The following is a 25,238-nucleotide window of genomic DNA, read 5'->3' as shown; positions in this document are numbered from 1 at the left end:
GATATAGCAAGATGTTCCATGTCAGAATGGATTCATCATGGATTATCACATGACGTCTTACTGTAGGTTAAACGCTGGTAAAACATTCCAGAAGCACGAAGATGCGATAGCCGATCATGCTTCTGAATCGGCACTGGAGCGTCCCCTCTCCTCTCCAGTCCTCAAAGCGTTTGCAGAGCAGCCATTTCTTCAATAACAGGAACTTTAGTGACGTTTCAGAAGCGTGACCAACTATCACACCTTTGCACTTCTGGAGCATTTTACCAGTATTTTAACCACAGTAAGCTCATGTGTGATAATTTCTATATTTTCCAAATCAGCAGGCACAGTCCACTTAATTCTAGGCCATCCCACTTTTCCAGTGGTTTTTGAAATATCCTGGTTTCTCTCTCCTCCTCCCATTTTCCTCTTTGTCATCAGCTTACTCTCATTACTCAAAGTGCAAAACTTTGCATTCAATTAGCTCAGCAGAAGGGAGATGAGAGGAGGGGGCAGGATCTTGCCCCGTAGACTCAGGTAAAAGCAAACTGTTGCAGCCTCTACCAGCCTACCTTCTTTCTCATCAATATATTTTGTCATCTTGACCATTATTGAATGTTCCTTGGCTACACATGTGCCTGTTTTCATCTGTGAAATGTTGGATGGTGTGGAGATGGATGATTTTATCCACAAATCACCTAGCTGGCGTATCAAAGATTACAAGGCCAAGAGCTCCAGAGCATTGTTTCTATGTCACATTTCAATTTACTGTAAGATACATGGCTGTAAAGCACAAGTGAATTAAGGTATATGACAAAGTAAATAGTTCCTTGGTTTTGTTTATGCAGGTTTGAAAATTCGTATTCTTTTGTACTATGAAATAGATTTCTATACACAAAAATATGCATCTGGGTATGCATTTTGATTTTTAAAAATCCAAAAACCTCCTGCATTTCAGTTCAGAGAAGTGTGAAATATATAGCTAGGTTCTGATAACACATTCATAATGGAGATGTGACTTTGAATCTTGTTGATTCATATTCATATATCTCTAGATCATATGAATACTAGGCAGATGCATCACAGTGATTCTCATGGTTATCAAAATCGTATGTTAGCTCAGTACCTATCTGTGTCAATTCCATCCACACAGTTGCATGATTAAAAGGGCAATGCTTCTGCTTTTCCACTGATTCTTCTTTTAAACTTCTGTGCCTATTGAAATCATTCTGTTAATTACTGCAAGAGAATCCAGCATAATTTTTTTTAGCAAAATTGCAGATTAAAATGAAGCCATTTCCCCAATCCAGTGAGTCAGGTGAAATCACCCTGAAAATCTGTAACGTGATGCCTCAAGACAGTGGTATTTACACCTGTGTGGCAACAAATGAACTCGGATCAGCATCCACTTCAGCTACAATCAAAGTACAAGGTAATGGATTCTCCCCATGGTTATATTTTATTTACGTGTCACCGTGCATGCTTTGTAGAGCCTTTTGAATGTTTGCTTCAGTGGAAAACTTCTGATTTAAGTCATGATGACTTATAATCAATATTAGAGACATGAATTTTGGGATATCCATGGCCTGGTACATACCTCTTGGTAAGTCCGGAGCAGCGGCGGCTTTTTTTCCTCCGCAAGGAAGCCGCAGCCGCCAAACCACGCGGCTTCCCTGTGGATGAAAAAGAACCCGCAAAAGGTGGGTTCTTCCCCCCGCGCCAATTATGTCGCGAATATGCCAATGGCGCACTCACGATGGCATGATGTGCGGACGCTATGTGTCCATTACGTCATAATGGAAGCGCCCATGTACACAGGGCGCCGCCATTATTGCGCTGCCAGTACGTGCTAGGGTTACAAGACCGTGCAGTTGCCGCATGGTCCCTTAACCCTAGCACAGCACGAGCACAGCTCTTTAGCGCCATGTGTACTGCACCCATGTCTCATAAATTTGCTCCATCTATGAGCTCTGTAAGTCAAGATTTTCTCTGGGACCTTGATTTTGTTTATGTGGCAGAAAATACATTGTGGAAAATGTACAACTGACTAGTTCTTTTTGTAACTATTGCTGTACTGTACATATTTTGCAGTCTACAAGCTGTAGGGTGTTCATCTATCTGTAGCAATAATGTCCTGCCCTGACACATTTCCAGTGTGCAACAGTTTACACTCTGATACTTTACATTGGTTGCATCGTCAAAGCAAAATTATGGGGGAAGGGGGTTAAATGTTACTTTTCACAACCAGCAGAATCTCGCAGCAGGCATGGCCAGTGGAAATTACAATAAATAAGCAAGTTAATAAACCAATTATTCCACAACAATTGAGCCGTACTATGATTTTGTACTGAAATTTCTATAAGAGGGAGTTGCTTTTCCTAGAAACCGCTTGGCTTGGAAGATAGGTTGCAGGGCTTCTGCACTGTTCAAAATCTCCTTTTCAAATCTAGTAGACTTGGTCACTTGCCTTTTTTCCCTTTAAAGGTCCCCAGATCCACTGCAGTGGGGCCCAAAGTTTTAACCTTTGGACATAGGCTGCAATACTTTTGTCCAGCAGAGGGTTTAGGATTATGTTGAAAACTCCTCTATAACATTATTCAGATTATGTCAGACTGTACAATTGTATATGTCATAGAATAAATCCACATAATCTGTATTGGGTCCATAACCACAGACAATAAAATAAACCCTCTCTCAAGAATGGATTTTTTTCTGAGAATGAGCAGATCAATTGAAGAGATGTGGGCTACAACGAGCATCATAAAAGGAATTATGTGGAGGATTTCAGTCCCAAAAGTCTATGGCATGTCAACTGTGGTACATGCTTCCAAAGCACATGTTTACAACATTGCAAAAACAGAAACTGAGATAAACACTGAAGCATTGATGTCCTCATGCATCCAGTTTAGAAAGCATGTCCTCTCATAGCCCACCTGAGTGATATAATAATTAATTAATACTATCTCCCCCCTGTCATGGACGGACCATTTCCTTATCAAGATAGGACTGGATGTCACTTTTCAAAAACCCCTCGGGGGTGGTGGACCTACTAGAATGGTCCACCCTTGAAGGTTGATGGAACCCAAAAGGTTCCAAGACGCCTTAGAGGGTATTATGTTTGGGAATGATGGTGATACTGTCGAATCCCTGGTTGACAACTGGGATAGAAATCTATCCGGGGTTATAGACAGTATCGCTCCCGAGCATCCTTGCTGGCCTGCCCCCCAAAAAAGACCCTGGTACACAGAAGATCTTCGCCAGATGAAGCGGGCTGCGCAATGTCTAGAGCGCTACTGGCGGAAACATGGGAACTTATCTGACAGAACACTCCATGAGAACATGTTGCGTTCCTATGGAGTGGCAGTCGGTGCAGCTAGGGATGCGTTCTGTGCTGCACGGATTGCGTCAGCAGAGTCTCGTCCAGCAGAGCTGTTCAGGGTGGTCAGGGAATTAACTCAAACCCCGGCCACCCAGAACCCTTTGCTTGAACCAACTATTGCCTGCTGCGACGCTTTTAACAACTTCTTTGCTGACAAAGTCTCTCAGTTAAGGGCTGATCTGGACGCCAGTTTTCAAGCAGAACCGTTAGTAGAAGCATCCAGCGCCTCTGGTAACAAGGTTATTCTGGATCAATTCGAGTTTGTGAGTACCGAGGACGTAGACAAGCTCCTTGGATGTCTGAGAAAGACAACTTGCCCTCTTGACCCTTGTCCATCCTGGTTGACCGTACAGGGAGGAGATATTATAAAATTCGCTCTCCATCTAATTATAAATACATCTTTTCGGGAAGGTATTGTTCCATCATCTCTGAAACAGGCCGTGGTAAAGCCTCTATTGAAGAAACCTTCCCTTGATCCCCTATCTATGAGTAATTATAGACCAGTCTCCCTTTTACCATTTTTGGGCAAGGTGATTGAAAGGGCAGTTGCTTCTCAGCTCCAGGCAGTCTTGGATGAAGCTGATTATCTTGACCCATTTCAAACTGGCTTCAGAGCGGGCTACGGAGTTGAGACTGCCATGGTCGCCTTAGTCGATAATCTCCGTCTGGCCACCGACAGAGGAGATACAACTCTGCTGGTGCTCTTGGACATCTCAGCGGCCTTCGATACCATCGACCATGGTATCCTTCTGGAACGCCTGGGAGAATTAGGTATCGGGGGCACTGCGCTCCAGTGGTTCCGATCCTATCTCTCGGGAAGGTTCCAGATGGTGAGGCTGGGGGACAGTTGCTCTCGTAAAAGAGAGCTTACATCAGGCGTCCCTCAGGGCGCCATTCTGTCCCCCATGCTGTTTAATATTTACATGAAGCCGCTGGGAGAGATCATCCGGAGTCATGGAGCTCGGTGTTATCAGTACGCTGATGACACCCAGATCTATCACTCCATGTCTCCGACTGACACAGTGACTAAGGATGGCATCTCTCCTCTGGATGCCTGCCTGGGGGCAGTAATGGGCTGGATGAGGAAAAACAAACTCAGGTTGAATCCAGAGAAAACAGAGGTACTCATGATAGGCTCCCCTAGCCCGGGCAGAGAAATTTGTCATCCTGTCCTTGATGGGATTAAACTTCCCTTGAAGGATAAAGTGCATAGTTTGGGAGTACTCCTGGATCCATCCCTACATTTATCATCTCAAGTAGATGCGATGGCCAGGAGTGCTTGGTATCAGCTTTGGCTGATTCGCCAGCTACGTCCCTGTCTGGACCGGAGGGACCTAGAAAAGGTAGTACACGCGCTGGTAACCTCTCGTCTGGATTTCTGCAATGCGCTCTACATGGGGCTACCTTTGTATCAGGTTTGGAAACTGCAATTGATTCAAAATGCTGCAGCCAGGTTAATTACCGGGACACCTAGGTCCGATCATATAACACCTATCCTAAAATCTTTACGCTGGCTGCCAATACATTTCCGGTCCCAGTACAAAGTGTTGGTTATTACCTTTAAAGCCCTAAATGGCTTGGGCCCGGGTTACTTGAGGGAACACCTCTCCCTGCATAATCCTCCCCGCACGCTCAGATCCACAGGAAAATTTTTACTTGACCACCCTAAGGTGAGATTGGTGACAACACAACAACGGGCATTTTCAGCTGTGGCGCCTTCTCTATGGAATGCCCTTCCTGAAGAAATCTGCCACATTAGAACGGTGGAAGCCTTTAAGAAGGCTTTAAAGACTCACCTCTTCCAACAAGCCTACCCTCCTAATTCCATCTAAGATTTTACCTCCCCTATTGTCTTTGTAGCTCTATTTTTATGGATTGTTATGCTTTTAACAGTTTTTATCGTATGTTTTTAATGTCGTTGGAATTTAATTCTATTTTAATATGTATCTTATGATGTAGATTTTCAATCTTTTTTATTGCTCGGCTAACGACATGTACACCGCTTTGATCGTTGGAAAAGCGGTTAATAAATAAACATTTATTGTTATTATTATATTATTAATAAGCTCTCTTTGCCACAGACCAAATTTCACTATTGATTTATTTTATTTATGAAAATATTTATGATCCATTCTATATCACAAGAACTGCTCCAGTAAAACTGATTCAGGCAATTGAAAACAAGTTGAAACAATAAAAATAATGCACTATGTGAAGTTGCTACAAAGATTAAGAAGGAATGACTGGATATGGTCATTTAGTGTTTATTTTATTTTATTTTATTTGTATGCTGCATTAAGTGGAGAGTCTGGAACAAGTCTCCTATTAGGGCTGTACAGGATAGGCTTTCACCCTACTTTATGGCGCAAACAAGAAAGGACATTTTGTTTTTCCATCTTGAAGATGTTGTCTGCTGCTAGGAGATGGAAGGAAAGGGTGGAGAGTAAGGGGGAGAAAGAAAGAGAAAAGAGAAAGGGAAGAAATTGCATCAGTAAAGAAGGCAGCCACTTTATATACAGAGACAATTCTCCTCCCTCCTCTGTCACTTCATAGGACAATATCACACAATGTGTTTTGCAGCTCCAATCCAAAGTCACTCCTGGTCCAACCATGTAAATTCACATTAAAATGTGATAGATTGTCACACGTGATTGCTTTCTATGGGGAGTAGTTCCGAGCCAGATCCAAAGTCAAACCAAAGTGACTTCTGATGTAGGTGAATCGGTAACAAGTGAATTCACAAAAATCGTTTCCAAGCTCACTTCGATTTCAATCCAAATTGGTCTTGTGTGGAATGCAACTTTGCTTTGGTCCTGGTACACCCCCACAAACCTCCAAGGTGGCAAATTTCCCATGATACGGAGCTGTAATTTTGCTCCATTTGCTTCCAGTACTCCTTCAAGAATGGAGGACACATTTGGATGTGGCTGACAGATTTGGATGTTACATGAAGGGATGGATAGACTGAGGACACGTTTGGATGTTGCATGAAGGGATGGATAGACTGGGGACACATTCAGATGTTGCATGAAGGGATAGCATGAGTGACAGGGAGGACACATGTATACTCGAGACCACACATGGCGAGAGTTGCAGGCATTGCTAAATTGTTGAAATAGAGTAAATAGAGTAAAAAAAATAGAATAAAATAGAAGGGAAGAAGAAACGTGAAGCAATCATTCATGTGAGGCTAGCATTCATGTGAAACTGGAATTAGGAAGTGGCCCCCTTCTTCACCCCAGAAGTGCAAAGGTTCACAATGCGTTCAGAGCCCCACTGAGCATGTGCAAGGGTGCCAATTCGAATTGGTGAATCTGCATGGTATGTACTGGTGTGATCATTTATTTTGCACTTGCTTCGCTTTGCCTCAGGAATGACCACAATTCTGCTCTTCATGTGAGATAATTAATCACGTGAATTGCCTTGGATTCGAATTGACTCTGCTTCCCCTTCCCTTTGGATTTGCTTTGGATTGCAGTTCAAATTTCAGTGTGATAAACTCCATAGTTCAGAAAAGGAATTGCAGATAAGTCATTAGTAGTTATCCCTTCCATAAGAATCTGATCACTTAGATTGCATGCAAGTGACTCTTAGCTCATCTGGGTGAGGTAAGGCAATAAATTCCATTCTCATGTTTAAGACAAGGAATACCTGAATACTTCCTTTTCTTTCTAGTACTCCCCTTTGTCTTATGAAATTCCTTCCTTCTACAATGTCCTTGAAGAAATTTGGAAATGTATAGATTGGTTTGCTATCTTTCCCCCACACTTCCTAAGGGACCCACAAATGCAGCAGTAGCTGTATTGACCAAGAAAGACTTTGTTTCTTTATTAGGCCACTAAAAGGCAAAAAATTAATCTAAGCTTTGAAAGCCAGCAAAATAAATTCTGTGCCTTTTTGCCTTGTAAGGGACCAACCTTTGCCTAATAATCAGGCAGTATCCACACTGCAGAAATAATTCGGTTTGACATGACCTTAACTGCCATGTGCCAGTACTATAGAATTCTGGGAATTGTAGTTTGTCATGGCACCAGAGCTTTCCCAGAATACCATAGCACTGAGCCATGGCAATGCAAGTGGTGTCAAACAGGATTATTTCTGCAGTGCCGATGGGTCCACAATATGCGTGTGGGAAGAATTCTGCTAGTTCTGAACACTGCCTCTTTTACCACTGTTATATCTTATTTTCTCTGTGTGTGTACATGCTTGTGTCTACTTAGGGTAATCTAATGAATTTCATAGGGTTTTTCCCAGGCAAAAATACTCAGAGGTGGTTCTGCCAGTTCCTTGCTCTGTAGTAGGGAGTAAAAAGTCAGTTCAGGTATCAGGAAATAAGTTTTTTGCCATCTCAGGGTTGTTTTTTCTTGCTCTTTTGTGATATCCTTCCAAGATGAAGCAATTGTCACATTATCTTTGTAGAAGATAGGCCACATTAGCATACCTTTTTAGTCAAAAAGAAGAAATTACTCATATTGGGAATCTGTGGTTTCTCCCCACCCACCACCCAGCCTCACCCCAAGATAAGGAGTATCAGGAAAGCAAAATCCTTTCCCCTGAGGGTCTTGCTATAAGCTGGGTTTCCTCTTGGCACATATTTGCTTTTTTCAGTGCATGGGAGAATGAAGAGAAGGGGAATACTGCCATCTGCCAGTACTTCCTAGGACTCCACCTTTCCCACATGATGAGGGGATCGTAATTTCAAAATCCCTGAAAGGTACCAGATCCCATCTAATCTTGGCAGCTAAGCAGGGCCAGCTCTGGTTAGTATTTAGATGGGAAATTGCCACCAAATAGCAGCTGGTGTAGTTTCCTTCAGGGGAAGGAACTGGCAAAACCATCTCTGGGTATTCCTTGCCTAAGAAAACCCTTTGAAATTGATGGGGTTACCATAAAGTGACAGGTGACTTGAAGGCACATACACACACAAACATGGGATAGCAAATCTTAAATAATAAATAAATAAATAAATATTTTATTTTTATACCGCCCTTCCATAGATCAGGGCGGTTCACAGCAAATATCAATAAAACAATTAAGAATACATAAAAACACCCCTCTCTCACTGACCCCTCCCCCCTGGTAAAAAGCCACCACAGCGGCAAGATAGTCCTCCGCAGTTCTGGGGAGCTTCTTCCCAGGTGACATGGGGGGGGGGGGCAGCGGCAGAAGTAGTCCTCCACCAGCTCTCAGGCAGTCCCCGATGTCGCTGGGTCTGCCTGATGGCTCCCTCTGAGGCCGAGATGACAGTTGAAGAGGGAGGGGCCTCTTCCTTCAGGCAGTCCCCGATGTTGCTGGGTCTGCCTGATGGCTCCCTCTGAGGCCGAGATGACAGTTGAAGAGGGAGGGGCCTCTTCCTTCAGGCAGTCCCCGATGTCGCTGGGTCTGCCTGATGGCTCCCTCTGAGGCCGAGATGACAGTTGAAGAGGGAGGGGCCTCTTCCTTCAGGCAGTCCCCGATGTCGCTGGGTCTGCCTGATGGCTCCCTCTGAGGCCGAGATGACAGTTGAAGAGGGAGGGGCCTCTTCCTTCAGGCAGTCCCCGATGTTGCTGGGTCTGCCTGATGGCTCCCTCTGAGGCCGAGATGACAGTTGAAGAGGGAGGGGCCTCTTCCTTCAGGCAGTCCCCGATGTTGCTGGGTCTGCCTGATGGCTCCCTCTGAGGCCGAGATGACAGTTGAGGAGGGAGGGGCCTCTTCCTTCAGGCAGACCTCAATGTTGCTGGGTCTGCCTGATGGCTCCCTCTGAGGCCGAGATGACAGTTGAGGAGGGAGGGGCCTCTTCCTTCAGGCAGTCCCCGATGTTGCTGGGTCTGCCTGATGGCTCCCTCTGAGGCCGAGATGACAGTTGAGGAGGGAGGGGCCTCTTCCTTCAGGCAGTCCAAGATGTTGCTGGTCTGCCTGATGGCTCCCTCTGAGGCCGAGATGACAGTTGAAGAGGGAGGGGCCTCTTCCTTCAGGCAGTCCTCTTAAATTTGCTTGTTAGCCATCTTGACTCCCTCTATTAGGAGAAAGTTGGGATATAAGTAAATAATAATAATAATAATAATAATGATACATCCAAAAACATACACTTTCCAAAGTGATACAATCTCATGAGGATGCTTGATTTTTGTCCTCAGACAGTAAATAAGCTCTCACGTGTTGCCTTCTTTGAAATATAGAGTCAGTAAAGTTAAATGGAAGTGATTTTGTCTAACTTGACTCCAGGGATGGTGCTATGGAAATCTGGGGAAGGCAAAATTCATGGACTACCAGCAAATACAGGCTGTCAAAGTTTATGTTCCTTGCCTAACCCTACCATCACTGTTATAGAAAGGAAACAAAAGAAAGACAAGGAGCAGATATCTTGTCTCCCCTTCCACAGTTGCACAAGAAAGAGGAGGACAGGGCAGCAGTGGGGAGGTACGAGGGCATTTCTGTTTAAGGAGCTGGTATATTTAGCCTGGATAAGAGATGGTTAAGAGGTGATATGATAGCCCTGTTTAAATATTTGAAGGAGTGCTATACTGAGGATGGAACAAGCTTTTTTTCCTGCTACTCCAGAGAACAGGACCCAGAACAATGGATGCAAGGTACAGGAAAAGGGGTTCCACCTCAACATTAGGAGGAACTTTTTGACAGCAAGGGCTGTTCGACAGTGGACCACACTCCCTCAGAATAGTGGAGTCTCCCTCCTTAGAGGTCTTTAAACAGAGGCTGGATGGCCATCTGTCAGGGCTGCTTTGACTGAGGGTCCCTGCATGGCAGAAGGGGCTTGGACTGGATGGACCTTGTGGTCTCTTCCAATTCTACGATTCTATGATTCTTGCTCTGGGCTGCTGGCTGCTAGGCCCTAGAATCAATTCCCTGCATCTTTTAAAATGGATTGGATTGGGTCTGTGGTTCAAGGGAAGAGCAATCTGCCTTTCTCTATATCTCATTTCCCTTACTGAAATTGCCCGGATTCCCTTCTGCTGTTTGCCCAACAGGTAAAGAATCTGATCATGGTCTCCCACAGTCTCTGCTAGTAGCATCTTAACAAACGTCTGGTCCTTCTGCTAGGCTTTTGATTCTTCTAGAACACCTAGCTTATAACCAACCTCTATTTCACATGCTTTATGTTGAACACCAGGAGCAATGCTCTCTTCACGGTCTTTGTCTTTTCCCCACCTCTCCCCCCTTCCAGGTGTCCCTGCAGCCCCAAATCGTCCTCTTGCTCAGGAAAGAAGCTGCACCTCCGTCATTCTTCGTTGGCTGCCTCCATCCAGTACAGGGAATTGCACTATTTCAGGTTACACAGTGGAGTACAGAGAAGAAGGTATGAGCATTACTTGGCTTTTTCTATGACAGCACTTGTGTCAGCTTTTAGTTTATGTTCCGTACCCATTGGGTATAGCATAGCAGCTTGAATGTTGGACAATGACTCTGGAGACTGGAGTGCAATTCTCTGCTCAGCCATGTAACCTATTGGGTAGCCTTGGGAAGGTCACATGCACTCAGCCTCAGGGGAAAGCAATGGCAAACCTCCTGGGAACAAACCATGCCAAGAAAACCCCATTATAGGTTTGCCTTAGGGTTACCATAACTTTGAAATGACTTGAAAGCACACAACAACAACAACAACCCATTGGTCATCTTAGGGCTCTTGTCTGTGGTGATACAATGACAAAGATTTTCTGCAGAGCTGTTGAGCTGAGATCATAGACACATTCTGATGCTTTTAATTGCACGGCTCACCTATTTAGTTTCTGCTAAGGTGTCTGATGACATCTTGCAGATTATGAGAGTAACTGGAATACTTTTAGAGAAATACATAGCATAACCTGGGGTTATGCATGCATATGTCAGCATGGACCTACTTAGTAGCTCCCCGTGTAACATTCAAATACACAGGGTCTACTACTATAAAGCCTTGTGGGTGCAAATGGCCAGGGAATGCCCATGCAGAGAGAGAAACCTCATATCTTTCTCTTCACCTGCAGAATTCCAGCCAGCACAGATACTGTCTGGTTGCCCCCACTCCATCCTCCTCTGGCCAATGAATATCTCCCAGCCACAGCACCTCTGACAATTTAATTATAACTTTTTCCCATTTGCTTAACTGGGAATTAAATCTAACTATTAAGTTCAACTACTCTTCATTCATGCCCTAACCTAATTCTATACACTGACTGGGTTTTACTTATTCATTTACATTTCTAAGCTATTTATGATCCTGTATTGTAACCCTTAAAGAGGGTTACAAATACAGTAACAAACCAATGAAATCTCATAAAGTCTGTGAGCTTGTTTGATTAAAAGCCAGAGTAAATTTCAGCTACAACTCAGACATATGTGAAACAACTACTTTAAAATATCTTCCCAATTCTTCTCAAAGACACTATTGTTCTGTTTGTCTGACTTCTGATTATTTGAATGATTCCAGTGCAATTTAGAGAAATCTGTATATACAGTAGTAATTTAAAAGTTGTTACAGATGGGTCTTTATACAGCAAAACAGTGTTGGTAAGGGTTCTTTGTTTAAAATATTTCCCTGTGCGAAACAAAATAGAACATGACCAAAAAAAGAGTAAATCTATAGGTAGATAATAAAGTTTGACGTCCAGTTCCCATGCACTTCTATTGCAGTACAAATTTGTTATTTTATTGTTGTGTGCCTCCAAGTCATTTCTGATTTAAGGTGACTCTAAACTGAACCTATCATGGGGGTTTCCTTGGCAGGATTTGTTCAGAGGAGTTTTGCCATTGCCTTCCTCTGAGGCTATGAGAAAGTGGCTTTCTCAAGGTCACACAATGGATTTCCATGGCTGAGCAGGGATTTGAACCCTGGTATCCAAGAGTGCTAGCCCAACACTCAAACTACTACACCACATATACCACAATACACTCAGGATCCCACAATAGTGTAACCTATTGTGCCACAGGCATTGTCTTGTCATTTGTGCAATGATCAGTTAGCTCTCCATCCACCAATCTCTATATAGTTTTACTAAGAGACAGGGCTATGTGTGCTTGGGAAACTGCTGGGACTGCAATCTCTGAGTAACCAGTTTCTTGTACAGCTATTGTTACTCTACTAGTGTAGCACCTCAGCAGGATTCCATCCTTTGTCCTCTCTCTGCTATGTTAATTATTTAAATTCAGACATTTCTAATGTAGATCATTATTTTTAAAATAAATTTGCTACTACCTGCAGTCAGATGCAGCACATTCCAACCTACAAGTTCATTTTTATGCATGCTTAGTTCATTCTAAACAACAAGGCATCAGGGTAGCTACTCTTTCTTATTAGAAATGATTTCCTGGAGGACTTGGAAATGCCCTTGTTACCAACATTGGAGCCTTAAAATCCTAAATGTGAGTGACTTTTCTTCTGATGACCCTATGCAGAGTGCCTGATGGGATACATGACATAGAGTTCTCCATCACTGCAAGACAGGCCAGTCACATAGGCCATTGAAACATAGATCAAAAAGGCTGAGATAGGAGTTGCCATCAGGAAGAGTCATTCACACCTTTGGGCAGATTTATGGCCAGGATGTTTTGCCAGGCCAGAAGCGTTCTCACCTTGGATGACCATTCTCACCTTGGAGACTGTCTATAGATCAAGCAATCTTTAATATGTAGATTTGGCTTTGCTTTGAAATGTGGAAAACAACTTTTCACCTAAGACAAGATTTTGCCTATTTAAGATCTCTCAAATCATTTGTCAGTGTTCCATGTCAGAATCCAGGCACACTCTCTGTGTGTCTGAGTTCTGATATAGTTCCACTCCACTTCCCCGCCTTCCTTCCCCTCCGTGTTGCTGAGTCTTCATCAATCTGGACCTGGAGCACCACCAAAACAGGTGAATATTCCCATTAGAAAGCCTTGTGTTATCTATCAACGCTAACTTACTACAGTCCATCCTTGCCTTACGCGGGGGATCCGTTCCAGATCCCGCCGCGTAAGACAAATTCTGCCTATGCTCGAGCCCCATTGGAAACATATGGCGCGGGCACACTGTATATTTCTGAGTTCTTGGATGATTGTGTGAGTGTATGATTGTCTTATGAGTGTATGAATAATAAACAGTATTCAGTCTTCATAAAACTTGTCTCTGTTGATCTATTACCTTGGCTACTTTCATATACATGGGACAGAGACCGCTCCTCAATTTAAGCTAATGATAAATTCCCCAGACCAAGGTCTCCTTATTACACCCTCTTTTAAAAACACACATTCAGTGGCAGATTAAGAGTCAGCCCCCTTGTGTGGTGGTGAATCAATAGGGTGTGCAGCTCTTCTTTCCTCTGATGTATATAACCACATTTCATCTCTCCCACCCCGCAATAAAACAGGCTCACAGGTCTGGCAGCAGTCCGTTGCCTCCACTTTGGACACCTACCTCGTCATTGAAGACCTCACACCTGGCTGTCAGTATCAGTTTCGAGTCAGTGCCAGTAACCCCTGGGGAATTAGCTTACCTAGTGAGGCCTCTGAGTTTGTGAAACTTCCAGAATATGGTGAGCACCTTATCAATAATGGGTGGCATCAGTAGGGGGATGTGGGGGGCACGGACCGTACCAGGTGACACTCTCAGGTGAAGTGATACCACTGCTCCTCAAACATCTGCCTTTTGGCAGAAATGGCCTGTAGTGTTCACCTGTGTCCCATTAAAATGCTAAAGAAATTGTGTGAGTGAAGTGAAGCTCAGTGGGAGAAGAAAGGAGAAGCCTCAGGGTTGTCATTTTTTAAATAAAATAAAATTTACATTATTTTTAAAATTTTATTATTTTACTTTTTATAATTTTATACAATTGTATATAATGTTTAATTTTTATTTATTTATTAAATTTTATTCTTTTAAAATTATCTTTAAAAACATTACCTTTTTACCAAATTTCACTTCATCCACATGAAACTATGTATTTGTAAATGCACAGAGGCCATGGATACGATACTGTAATTTAAAGGTATACTTTTAATTTGGCTATGATGTGCAGGAACTGACGATTAACCTGAGTACAAAAAATGTGACTAAAAATTCTATATGGTGTGATATAGGAATAAGTTAATGGAGGGGGAGTGACACCATGAGTTACAGCACGAGGTGACACAAATCCTAGTGACACCACTGTCAATAACAGGGAAGATATCCATTTTCAGAAAGTGTAAAGCTCATTGTAACACATCAGAACTAATGGGTTTTTATTTGTGCTGAGAAGGAGAACTTGGATTTAGCAACTGTGGTTGAGAATATAAACCCACAACTACAACCACCTCACCCTAATAGTAAGGTTATCTCTGCATGAACCATTATTATTTCTCCAATCAGATGCCCTGTCATAGTATTCTATATTTCAACAACACCATAAGGTATTTTGCCTGAAGCAGCAATTTGTAGTTATCAGGACAGAGGGACAGCAATGTGCTGGTGCTGATAACTCAAAGAATGTGAAGGAGATGGTTCAAATGGTAGAGAGGGAACTCAATCTTACTAGAGGCCCTCTCCTCAGCACTTATGCTCATCAAGTCTCCCATTTGTTCTAATGCTTTCCCCTTTTAATACATTAAGTAATGATTTCTGTAGTTTATATTACAATTACAATTCTATTCTTCAACCTTTTTGGTTTCACAAAGACGCTGCAGCAGATGGAGCAACCATTACCTGGAAAGAGAACTTTGATTTTGCCTATACAGAGCTGAATGAGATTGGAAGGTAATATTAAAATTAATTATTTCATTAAAATACAAGCTAAGCATAACAAATTTTCTCTTTTAGGAAAGCTTTAGATAACGTTTTAAAAGACTTGGTTCTAGTATGTTAGAAACACATTAAGGCACATTATCTTGAGGTCTGATGCATCTCAGAGGTGCTGTGGCTGAGAGATGTACAAATGCTATGTGTGGGTGTGTATTTCTTGGAGTCCCATTACTTGTTTACTCGCCACTTAATGACTCAGATGAAGTGAGGCAAATTGAAGAGGATTCTCCCTCAGCCTCCTTGACTGGTCCTCAGCCTCATGTACCATTCCCAAAAATGAGAGCCCAGTGTATGATGGGAAACATATGGCATGGATAATTCTCACTTTAGTGTCCAGATCCGCGGTATGGGAAATCTTTAACTACTTCAGTGTCCTCGTTGTCAGAAGAATACTTCCTAGTAATATTCTCTATATAGTTAGTATTCTCTCAGTTATTATTCTTCTGACAGTGAGGACATTGAAGTAGTTAAAGATTTCCCATACCGCGGATCATTGATCAGAATGAAGGTTGTAGTCAAGAAATCAGCAGAAGCCTAGGGATGGAAAGGGCAGCTATGAAAAAAATAGACAAGATCCTAAAGTGCAAAGATATACAACTGAATACTAAAGTGAGCATTATCCATGCCATCATATTTCCCATCATGGTGTATAAGTGTGAGCTGGATGGCAAAGATAGCTGACAGAAAGAAAACCAACTCTTTTGAGATGTGTATCTGGAGCAGTGTTCTGTGGATACTGTGGACAGCTAAAAAGTCAAACGAATGGTTCCTAGAACAAATCAAGGCTGAACTCTGCGTAGATGCCAAGATGATTAAATTGAGGCTGTCATACTTTGACCACATCATGAGAAGGCACAGATAACTAGAAAAAGCAACTAGAAAAGGCAGTAGGAAGAGATGGATAGACCAGATGGATAAACTTAAGTTTGCAGGACCTGAGCAGAGCTGTTGATGACAGTGTGTCTTGGAGATGTCTCCTTTACAGGGTCTGTGCTGAGCAACAAGAAGGCACTCACAGGGTTGCCATGAGTTGAAGTTAACCTGAAGGCAGTCAACAACAGCAAATTATTATGATAATTGCTAGCTTTCAGTGGGAGCTGCCTTTTTTAAGAGCAGGGTCTTTTTTTTTTTTTTAAATAAACTGCTGCAAGACATGCAAGACAGTCTACAGCTAGACATCATGAATGAATACTGAACAACTAATTCTACTACCATGGCTAAAATCAAAAGTATCCAGATTGTAAAGACGAAAGGACACATAATTTGCAAAACAAAATTATGAACAGTTCATTTGCTTTGATATATCAAGCAATATTAATAACCTGATTCAAAAAGATCTTAGAAAATGTCTTCATTGTTTATTTAGTCTTCATTTGTCATTTTTTCCTCTCTAGGGGCCGATTTGCTGTTGTAAAGAAATGTATTCACAAAGCCACTAGGAAGGATGTTGCAGTGAAGTTTATCAATAAAAAAATGAAGAAGAAGGAGCAGGCAGCACATGAGGCAGCCATGTTGCAGCATTTACAACATCCTCAGTATATCACTATACACGATACCTATGAAACACCCTCTTCCTATATCTTAGTTTTAGAACTGTAAGTCTTAAATTGAAGCTCAGTTTCTCAATCATTATTATGAGGGTTCATTCGTCCTTTCCATCCCGCATGTCATGAATTTAATAAAAGCATATCATTTTGCTATAAAAACAACAATAATGTGGCTACTGTATTAATACTCTATCTTGGGGGGCCCAAGAGCAAAGTGCATGTTAGGTGGCATTGTAAATCAGTGGAAAAGAGTATGCATCTAAATTAAATTTTGAAGTTAACATTTATCTATTAAAATGTAATTAATGGGTGAGCTCTTAAGAGTTTAATATTGCTATGGCTATTTATTCAGTCTGATTATAAAGGTCCTTCTTGGGTACCAATTCACTTCATGTATCTGAGAATGTAGCTCAAGTCTACAAAAAATCACACTACAATTTCTTTGCAAAGTTAGCCTTCAAGGTGCTAAAAGATCCCCTTTTATACTCTTAGTAGACTACAATATGCAATAAAATGTTTAATTCTTCTTTTTAAAATGTTTCATGTATTCTGAAATATTTACATGATCATAAGTTTGCTGGTGAGGAATCTCGTTTATATTGATCATAATCCGTAAACCACTCAGAGATTCTTTTTTAAAAAATGAAGAGCTGAGGGTATGGATTTTTTAAAAAAAAGGTTTAACTAATATCTAATATTTTGATCAGCAACCATTCTTGTTATTGCACTAGATTTAATAATCAGTAACTGTTGGATTTTAGAATGGATGATGGCCGTCTCTTGGACTACCTTATGAATCATGATGAACTGATGGAGGAAAAAGTAGCCTTTTACATAAGAGACACAATGGAAGCCTTACAGTACCTTCACAATTGTCGAGTTGCTCATTTGGATATAAAGGTAGGGAAAGAGATTTTTAAAAAATACTTAATTTGTGTGATAGTATACATGTTGAATACATAAACAAGCAGTTCATACCAGGCTTTCTTATCTGTATACGTGAAAAGGGTATCCACTTTATTATATTATTTTTCCCATTATAAAAATTACCAGTTCTATAGCTTAAGCATAACTTATTTATACCAATATTTATCAGTCATAAATGGAGTTGGTAGGAGATTCATTTTGAATAATCCCCAAGCACTTTTGGACATTTCACTCCATGACAATATTTATTCTGACTTATACTTTTATTAATTTATTGTATATAACAAATGTAGCATAAATTCACAAACACCTGTAATATATTTCTATAAATAACAACTTTTTTTCATCCTCTTTCTGTTTAATAATGTACTTTATGGATCTTCTAACTGCTATTGAATGAGAACTTAATGTGGTAAATAATGATAATGCATTCTGTGCCATATTGCATGCAAAATCTGTACATGATGGGGACTATTTATCCGCCTCCACTTGATGGGTATTTGCTGTTCATCAGTCACACACATTTTACACAGAGATATGGATGAGAGTGTGTCTCATATATATGAATCTTGCAATATGCCATAGACAAACTGTTAACTTCCTCAGTATCCTTCAAATTCATCCCTCTTGATAGCTATTTAAATTTGCATGTTCAAAACACACCATTTTACATGGTGCTTTGTCAATTCTATGTATGTTTATTCCTCATGGAAATGTTAATCTAATATAGGAGTTTATCACATGGGAGGAATTTCTCTTAATTTCGAATGAAAAGAAAGTGGGGCCAGAAAGCATTCACATGAATTTGCTAGTTCAGCAAATTTATGTGAATTCGAATTGCATTCAAACTGACTTCCCATTGCCTGAAAATAGCTTGCCATTGCCCGAAATTGCATGTGATCAACCCCATGATTGCGTTTGGACTGACTTCCCATTGCCCGAAATTGTGTGTGGTAGTCTATGGCGCAGTGGTGGCGCAGTGGTTAAATGCCTGTACTGCAGCCACTCACTCACAAACCATAAGGTTGTGAGTTCAATACTAGCAAAAGGTCTGAAGCTCAACTCAGGCCTGCATCCTTCTGAGGTCGCTAAAATGAGTATCCAGATTGTTGGAGGCAATTAGCTTACAATTTGTAAACCGCTTAGGGAGTGCTTAAGTGCAAGGATAAGCGGTATAGAAATGTACTTGCTATTGCTATAATAACATGAAACCCCATGATTGCGTTCGGATTGCCATTGGATTATACTTCCAATTTCCCTTGTCTGATAACGTCCATAGACTGCAGTTTTATAAAAGCTGAATTCCAAGTGAACAACTTGCATAGAAAATGACTCTGTAAGCCCCCAACCACCTATGCAGATATTTACGATCCTTCATGTTAGAGTTCATATGCATCCTTCATTTTCTTTAAGGTATAAGGTATTTATTGTTTTCTTAACAGGAAAGTAGTTATGAACTAATGTTGCCTTATTTTATTACAAAAATAACAGACCATGGAGCTGTTTTATTTTATTCTCTACAGCCAGAAAATCTACTCATTGACTTGCGGATCCCAGTGCCTCGTGTTAAGTTAATAGACCTTGAAGATGCTGTTCAAATCACAGGGCATTACCACATTCATCATCTCCTGGGAAACCCTGAGTTTGCTGCTCCTGAAGTTCTCCAAGGTGCTCCAGTTTCCCTTGGCACTGATATATGGAGCCTGGGAGTCCTCACCTATGTTATGCTGAGTGGGGTCTCTCCCTTTTTGGATGAAAGTAGGGAGGAGACTTGCATCAATGTGTGCCGGGTAGATTTCAGCTTCCCTAATGAGTATTTCTGCGACGTAAGCCATGCTGCCAGAGATTTCATCACTGTAATCCTTCAGGAAGACTTCAGGAGGAGACCAACAGCTGCCACTTGCTTGCAGCATCCTTGGTTGCAGTTTCACAATGGCAGCTATTCCAAAATCCCACTGGATACCTCACGCCTGGCCAGTTTCATTGAACGCCGCAAACACCAGTTTGATGTGCGTCCAGTTCCCAATGTTAAGAGTTTCATAATGAGCAGGATGAATTCAGGAACATAATGAATGGAAGTACTTTGACTTGGCATTGAGGAGTGTAATAGGACGTGAAGACAGAGAAAGCAGAATCTCTCTCTCTTTTACAGTCTGTATAAAGTACTATAATGTGATGTCCAAGAGAGTATATGAACTGTTCCAGCAGCTTCACTATCTAAGTAGGTAGAATTAGATGATTTCAGATGTTGCACATGCAACTTCTTGGGTGGCTTATTCTTGTAATGATGTGGCTATTTTACATCCAGATGAATGTTACAAAAAATGTCAGTGGAGAGTGGGAACCAAAACACAGTTGCCTTAGTTCTGAAAGGCAGTCTTCTAAAAGACCCAGACAGTCTTGCTGATTTTATTACTATTGAAATGATGTATTTGAAAGATTTTAGAAACCAAGGCTAGGCTGACTCTCTACAGTGAGAATTTCCTGAAAAGCAAACTGGACCAAACAGGTATCATATTTTATAGAAACTGTTATTCTTCAAATCCTAATGAAAGATCAGATCTGTCTTTCAAGACAAACTTCACTCGTCTTAAATAAGAATTAGTCTTGTGTCAGAACTGCTGTTTTGTGGCCTCTCAGCCCTCATAATGCTGGCTTTGCCAGTAGTATGACTTAGATAAACTGTGTTGATTAAGACCACAGTATACCTTTGTGAATAATCCCTCTCTGGTTTTACAACATTCTGTTGTTTAAAAAATTAATAACATATTATAAAATACCATTGCAGAGATGATCACTTCACTGAACAACAACATATTTAGATGAAGCACAATGAGACAATTTTTAATATATTTTATAGCTCTTGTACAGAAAACCTTTTTGCAAAACCTGTGCATTGAGAAAAAAAAACTATGTTAAAATAATTGCTGGTATCTGTAAAGTAGATGTGAAAGACTTTTTCTATTGCAGGATGTTTCTTGAACTCTCATACAGTCTATAAGCAGAGAAGAAACTCATTCCTTTTTCAGTTTTAAAAGTTGTGAAATCAATCCAAAATTGGCCAAAGTGTGGTTACTATAGTGGGTCCATTCTTATGTTTATGGCTTCATAACAGGTAGCTTATTACATCTGTACAGTACATATCATCTCTTTATCCCTATCATCCCAGCATCTATCCTGATATTTTCATTCAGTCCACAAGTCTTGTATGACATAACAGAAAATTATTAATAATATTAAGTCATCACAACTGCAGTTTTTAAACAAGTGGGTTCAGAATAGTAGTTCCAGACTATAAATAATCTTGTATTACCATTGTAGAAATTAGTCCAACTCTAATACCAAGGGTATTTAGCATCAAAATTGCCATATTTAAATCCTTTAGAAATTTAATTAGCCAACAATTTATGTCTGATTTTTCTCCCTTTATTACAAGTGTCCTATAGGCTGTAATTTATGGTGATAGAGCAAGTAACTAGCAATGGCAGGGTGATCTGTTCTTCCTCAGTGTTGAGATAGTGAGATCTCCTACCTTGACTGGTATGATGGGAGCCAAGATGTCAATAGTTGTGGCCCATTCTTCAGCTATTTGTACCATGAACATCTACTATAGTCTACCACATAGACCACTCATAAGGCTGTTTCAGGCTCCTGGCAGGGTCTGATATATAACCTATACAGGCAGCAAGCTCTTGCTGGACGAAATGCAGCTGTATCATCTGGTTACAACAGTTCCATCAGGACTGAAGCTTCCTGTTTCACACATATAGAAACGAAGCACTTTTATATGGGGCTATACTAAGAGTAAAACCAAGAAATTCAGTTTAAATAAAATGAAAATAGATGACCATTTGTCTACTGGTATATGGCCATATATTATCACATTACAAGCCACCTGAATGTTTTGTCCTGCCAAATTATAAAGAAAAACTTTACACTTCTATACTTTTCAAACATGGAAGCAGCACAGAAGTGATAACAATTTTTATAGCTTGGCAGAACAATACATTATTAATGATCTGACAATTGGTTATGTGAGCACTTTGGTAAATTAGCACTTGTTTACTGGTTGTCTGCATTCAAACCATCAATGATCAGGGCTCTTCTTCTGATCTTGAAATATAGAGCAGAGTTTGGGGACTAGGACTTCCAGAACCCCTTTCTCCTACTGGCAGTGCTGGCTGGAGAATTCCAGGAATTATAGTCTAGAAAAGTAATTTTTTCAAGTTCTGGTTGATTAACACTGGATATTCAAAGTTAGGGAAGTTGTTGTTGTTGTTGTTGTTGTTATTATTATTAACCTTTATTTATAAAGCGCTGTAAATTTACACAGCACTGTACATACAATCTTTTGACAAACACTGTGAGAGAAGGATGTAGGGATACCTTCTTGAGTGTATCTACAGTCTAATCTACTTAAGTGGTTGGATGGTCTGTGAGACAGAATATTAACAAAAAGCGGAATACAGAACAAAAAAGTGAAGTCTCTAAGATGCACTGGAAATATAGTTTATAAGGTTCAATTAAGCATAATAAACCAAACAAATTGAGATATTATGGCTAATAAATGAAGCCTAATAAATGAAATGTGTGTAGCTCAGTTAATTTGTCACAATTTTGGTCCAATAAGCCATGGCCTGTTGGGTATGCTTCTGTGTTTGATACCCTGGTTTGCAGGGAGCCCCGAATCAAAGTTTTTCAGTTTGGATGTCATAAGAATGTGGGCTTTAAGAAAGCAGGGAATCTTCATTGGAAGGGAATTGGTGATGGTCACATTGACAAATAATTGTTCTTGATTTATTGGACTGGAATTGTTACATTGAACTGGGTGTTTTCCGGGACAGTATTCTGTATTCTTTGTCGCAAGAGCTAACATTTTCCTGTTCCTTTTGGAGGTTTCCTCTTTAGTTTCTGACTTGCTGCCTCTGTCCTAAGGTTCATCTTATTTTGAATGATCTAAGCCTGTCTCAAATGAGTATGTTTTTCCTTTTAGAGGGTTTTTATTTAAAAAAAGAAAAAGAAAAAAGTCTCCCTTTTACAATTTAACTTGTATTGTAAATGTACTTTTTACAATTATGGGAGAAGCAAGAATACTGAATACATTGTTGGAGGGAGGGAATCTTCCCTCCCAGACAACAAATAATACCAAAAAAAAAAAAAAAAAGGAAAGGAAAGAGCATTGATTTGAGATTCACTGAATAGCAAATATGGATAAACAAAGCACAGTGCCTTTCCACTGGGAAAAGAGGATGAAGTTCTTTCCCTTTAAATAATCAAACATCTTTTTTTTTCCTCCTGAGAGGAATCATTTTTCTGAAAACAGCTGCTATACCATGATTTTTTAAAACATAAATGTTGTCATTTTAAAACCAACTGCTGTCACATAAAGGAATGTGGGATAGGATGGACTCCTTGGGTTCCTTTTAGCTCTCACTATTTCCTCAAAGTACTGACAATCATCCAGACGTAGGTCATGTGAGCTCAGGTTAAACGATGGTCAATATCCAGCTAAAGTAGGTTCTTGGGGCTGAATCCAGCTTATCAGTGGAAAACCAGGAATCATTAGGGGGGGACCCACAATTTATAATTTATGGTAAAAAAAAAAGATGGAAATAGTAATCCTATGGTTTTTCTGGACAATGTATATGGGGAAGAGTTAAGTAACTTCTTTCATATGTACATCTTTATTTTCAATATTGAAGGAATGGAAAACATAAGCTATATATCATCAAAGCATTCTTACAGAATAAACTCATTTAGTACACCATAAATCATGACAAAGGGATCAACTGAAGTAAGTAACTGGATGTTTCTTGCAAGCAAATGGACAGAATTTGAGACAACCCCTGGGTAGATCACTGTGGTTTTACTATAGAATAAATGTGATGTCTGAAAGAAGCCCCGAGTGCTTCCTCAAACATAAAGCAGTTCTTTTTTTCTAGGGGCTTTGTAACAGCAATGTAAAATTTACAAAATCCATACTATTAAATTAAATTGCAATGTCTCTCTGATGCATTAAGAGCAATCAGGTGGTGACATACCTAAGATGAAAGAGGCTCAAAATTGACATAAAACTCAGCTAGAATCTTGTTTCAGGTGTTTCTAATGAAGGAACTGAAGACTGCATCTCTTAGGGCTCCTGTGACCTTCATATAATGTGCCTCTGATGCATGTCTCCACCTGGGATCCCAAGCTGTATGTAACAAAGTGAGACTAGAAACTGTTTGCAGCCATTACTTTATAACCAGGAATTGCTATACACAAGCTGGTTCTCAAACGATTCTCCGTGCCATTCCATGGATAACTGAGTTTTCTTTCAGTTGTAGACAATGGGCTCTGATTTATCACCCATATTGATCTTTTATGACCCAACAGACAATGGTGCTTTTCTGTGAGAATATTCTTCCCCTCTCTCTAGCAAGATTGGTTATATAACTGCCATCAAATACCAAATAGCTGTTCTGGAATTGTTCTTATTGTGACTCTTGCAATTTATGGCCTTACATTCTAAAACAATCTTCTGTTCAACGTGAGCCGATCTTACTTTCATGCTCAGCTTTTCAATGCTGGTGCTTTCAGTTCTCTGTTGAACTATTCTGTCTGCTTTTCCTCACATGTCACTCCACAGTGTAGGTCTTCCACTGAAAATGAGACCTGGCATGCAAAAGGAACAGCAGACAAATAAACATACAGTATATCTTTTAGGTTGCAATCCTATGCACACACATCTGGCGTAAATCCCTCTGGGTGTTTTTCTAAATGATGAGGATTGCAGAGTTTGCCAACCCTGTAGGTTCAATTCTACTTGTCCTGGGAGCGAGTCTCATTGATCTTGTGCTTAGACATACAGTACTTAGGATTATTCTGTTAAAACCTTTTCAGCTATTGTGCAAATAGTGGTGATGGGGACTACATTGCTGAGAGTCTGGGCTCTCATTTCCTGGAGCTATTTGAGGCTGGACTGTCTACATTCCTGCACTGAGCAGAGGGTTGGATCCAAGACCTCCACAGTCTCTTCCAACTCTAAAATTCTAAGAGCTTATACTTCTCCAAGGTGCAAATTAATTCTACAGCCTTAATATTTTCAGTCTTTTGCTAGTCTGCCTTAAGTGTTATCTCATTATTTTACTGATTTCATTTTGTATGCACATGTGTTTTCTACAGACATTTTGTAAATATTTTATTTATACTTCTGATTCTTCATGTGTGATGTTGTAAAGTGATTATCTGCGCTCACATGTTCTTATCTGTTCTTATTTTTCAGTAATATATGTTATGTACAGATGACAAAATCTACATTTTAGGCTATTGCCTTCCTTATAAATACAGTATACAAAAGAATGAACAATGGATGTTTATTGTTTTAAGATGTAAAAGCAATTATTTTGATTAAGCCAGATATAATAGATTCAACAACCAGAGTCTTTGGTTTGGCCTATACAGGAGTGATGCCTGCTGCTATGACCAGTCTCAAAATATTTTTACAAGTTACTATCTATAAGAGAATAACTAGATGCTACAGTTTTAGACACTACAAGCATACTAATTTAAAAATGTAAGTGCCAAGCATCTATATTATTCCCCATGTTGGAAAAGGCTAAATTTCTTCCCATCTGTTAGGCACATATTTCAAGATACTAATAGAACCTTTGCAATGGAAGGAATCTGAGTGTTTATTTGGGTA

At 40.4% G+C, this 25,238-nt stretch overlaps 1 protein-coding gene across 3 annotated transcripts in view; it reads left to right on the top strand.

The window, feature by feature from the left end:
• The window catches only part of KALRN (kalirin RhoGEF kinase), a 719,845-nt gene extending 696,896 nt beyond the window's left edge, over window positions 1-22,949 (top strand). For all 3 annotated transcript variants that reach the window (XM_089520231.1, XM_089520232.1, XM_089520233.1), the window contains 7 exons: window positions 1,290-1,411; window positions 10,521-10,652; window positions 13,675-13,839; window positions 14,957-15,035; window positions 16,475-16,675; window positions 17,389-17,527; window positions 19,078-22,949. In XM_089520231.1, the coding sequence (XP_089376357.1) occupies window positions 1,290-1,411; window positions 10,521-10,652; window positions 13,675-13,839; window positions 14,957-15,035; window positions 16,475-16,675; window positions 17,389-17,527; window positions 19,078-19,623 (1,384 nt within the window). In that variant the 3' untranslated portion in view covers window positions 19,624-22,949. The remainder of the gene's footprint in view (window positions 1-1,289; window positions 1,412-10,520; window positions 10,653-13,674; window positions 13,840-14,956; window positions 15,036-16,474; window positions 16,676-17,388; window positions 17,528-19,077) is intronic.
• The last annotated feature ends 2,289 nt before the right edge of the window (window positions 22,950-25,238 follow it).

Source organism: Sceloporus occidentalis, unplaced genomic scaffold, assembly GCF_023333645.1.
Source record: "Sceloporus occidentalis isolate IW3139 unplaced genomic scaffold, rSceOcc1.0.p SCAF_4, whole genome shotgun sequence".
Taxonomy (NCBI): Eukaryota; Metazoa; Chordata; class Lepidosauria; order Squamata; family Phrynosomatidae; genus Sceloporus; species Sceloporus occidentalis.
This window is presented reverse-complemented; position numbering and strand designations above follow the sequence as displayed.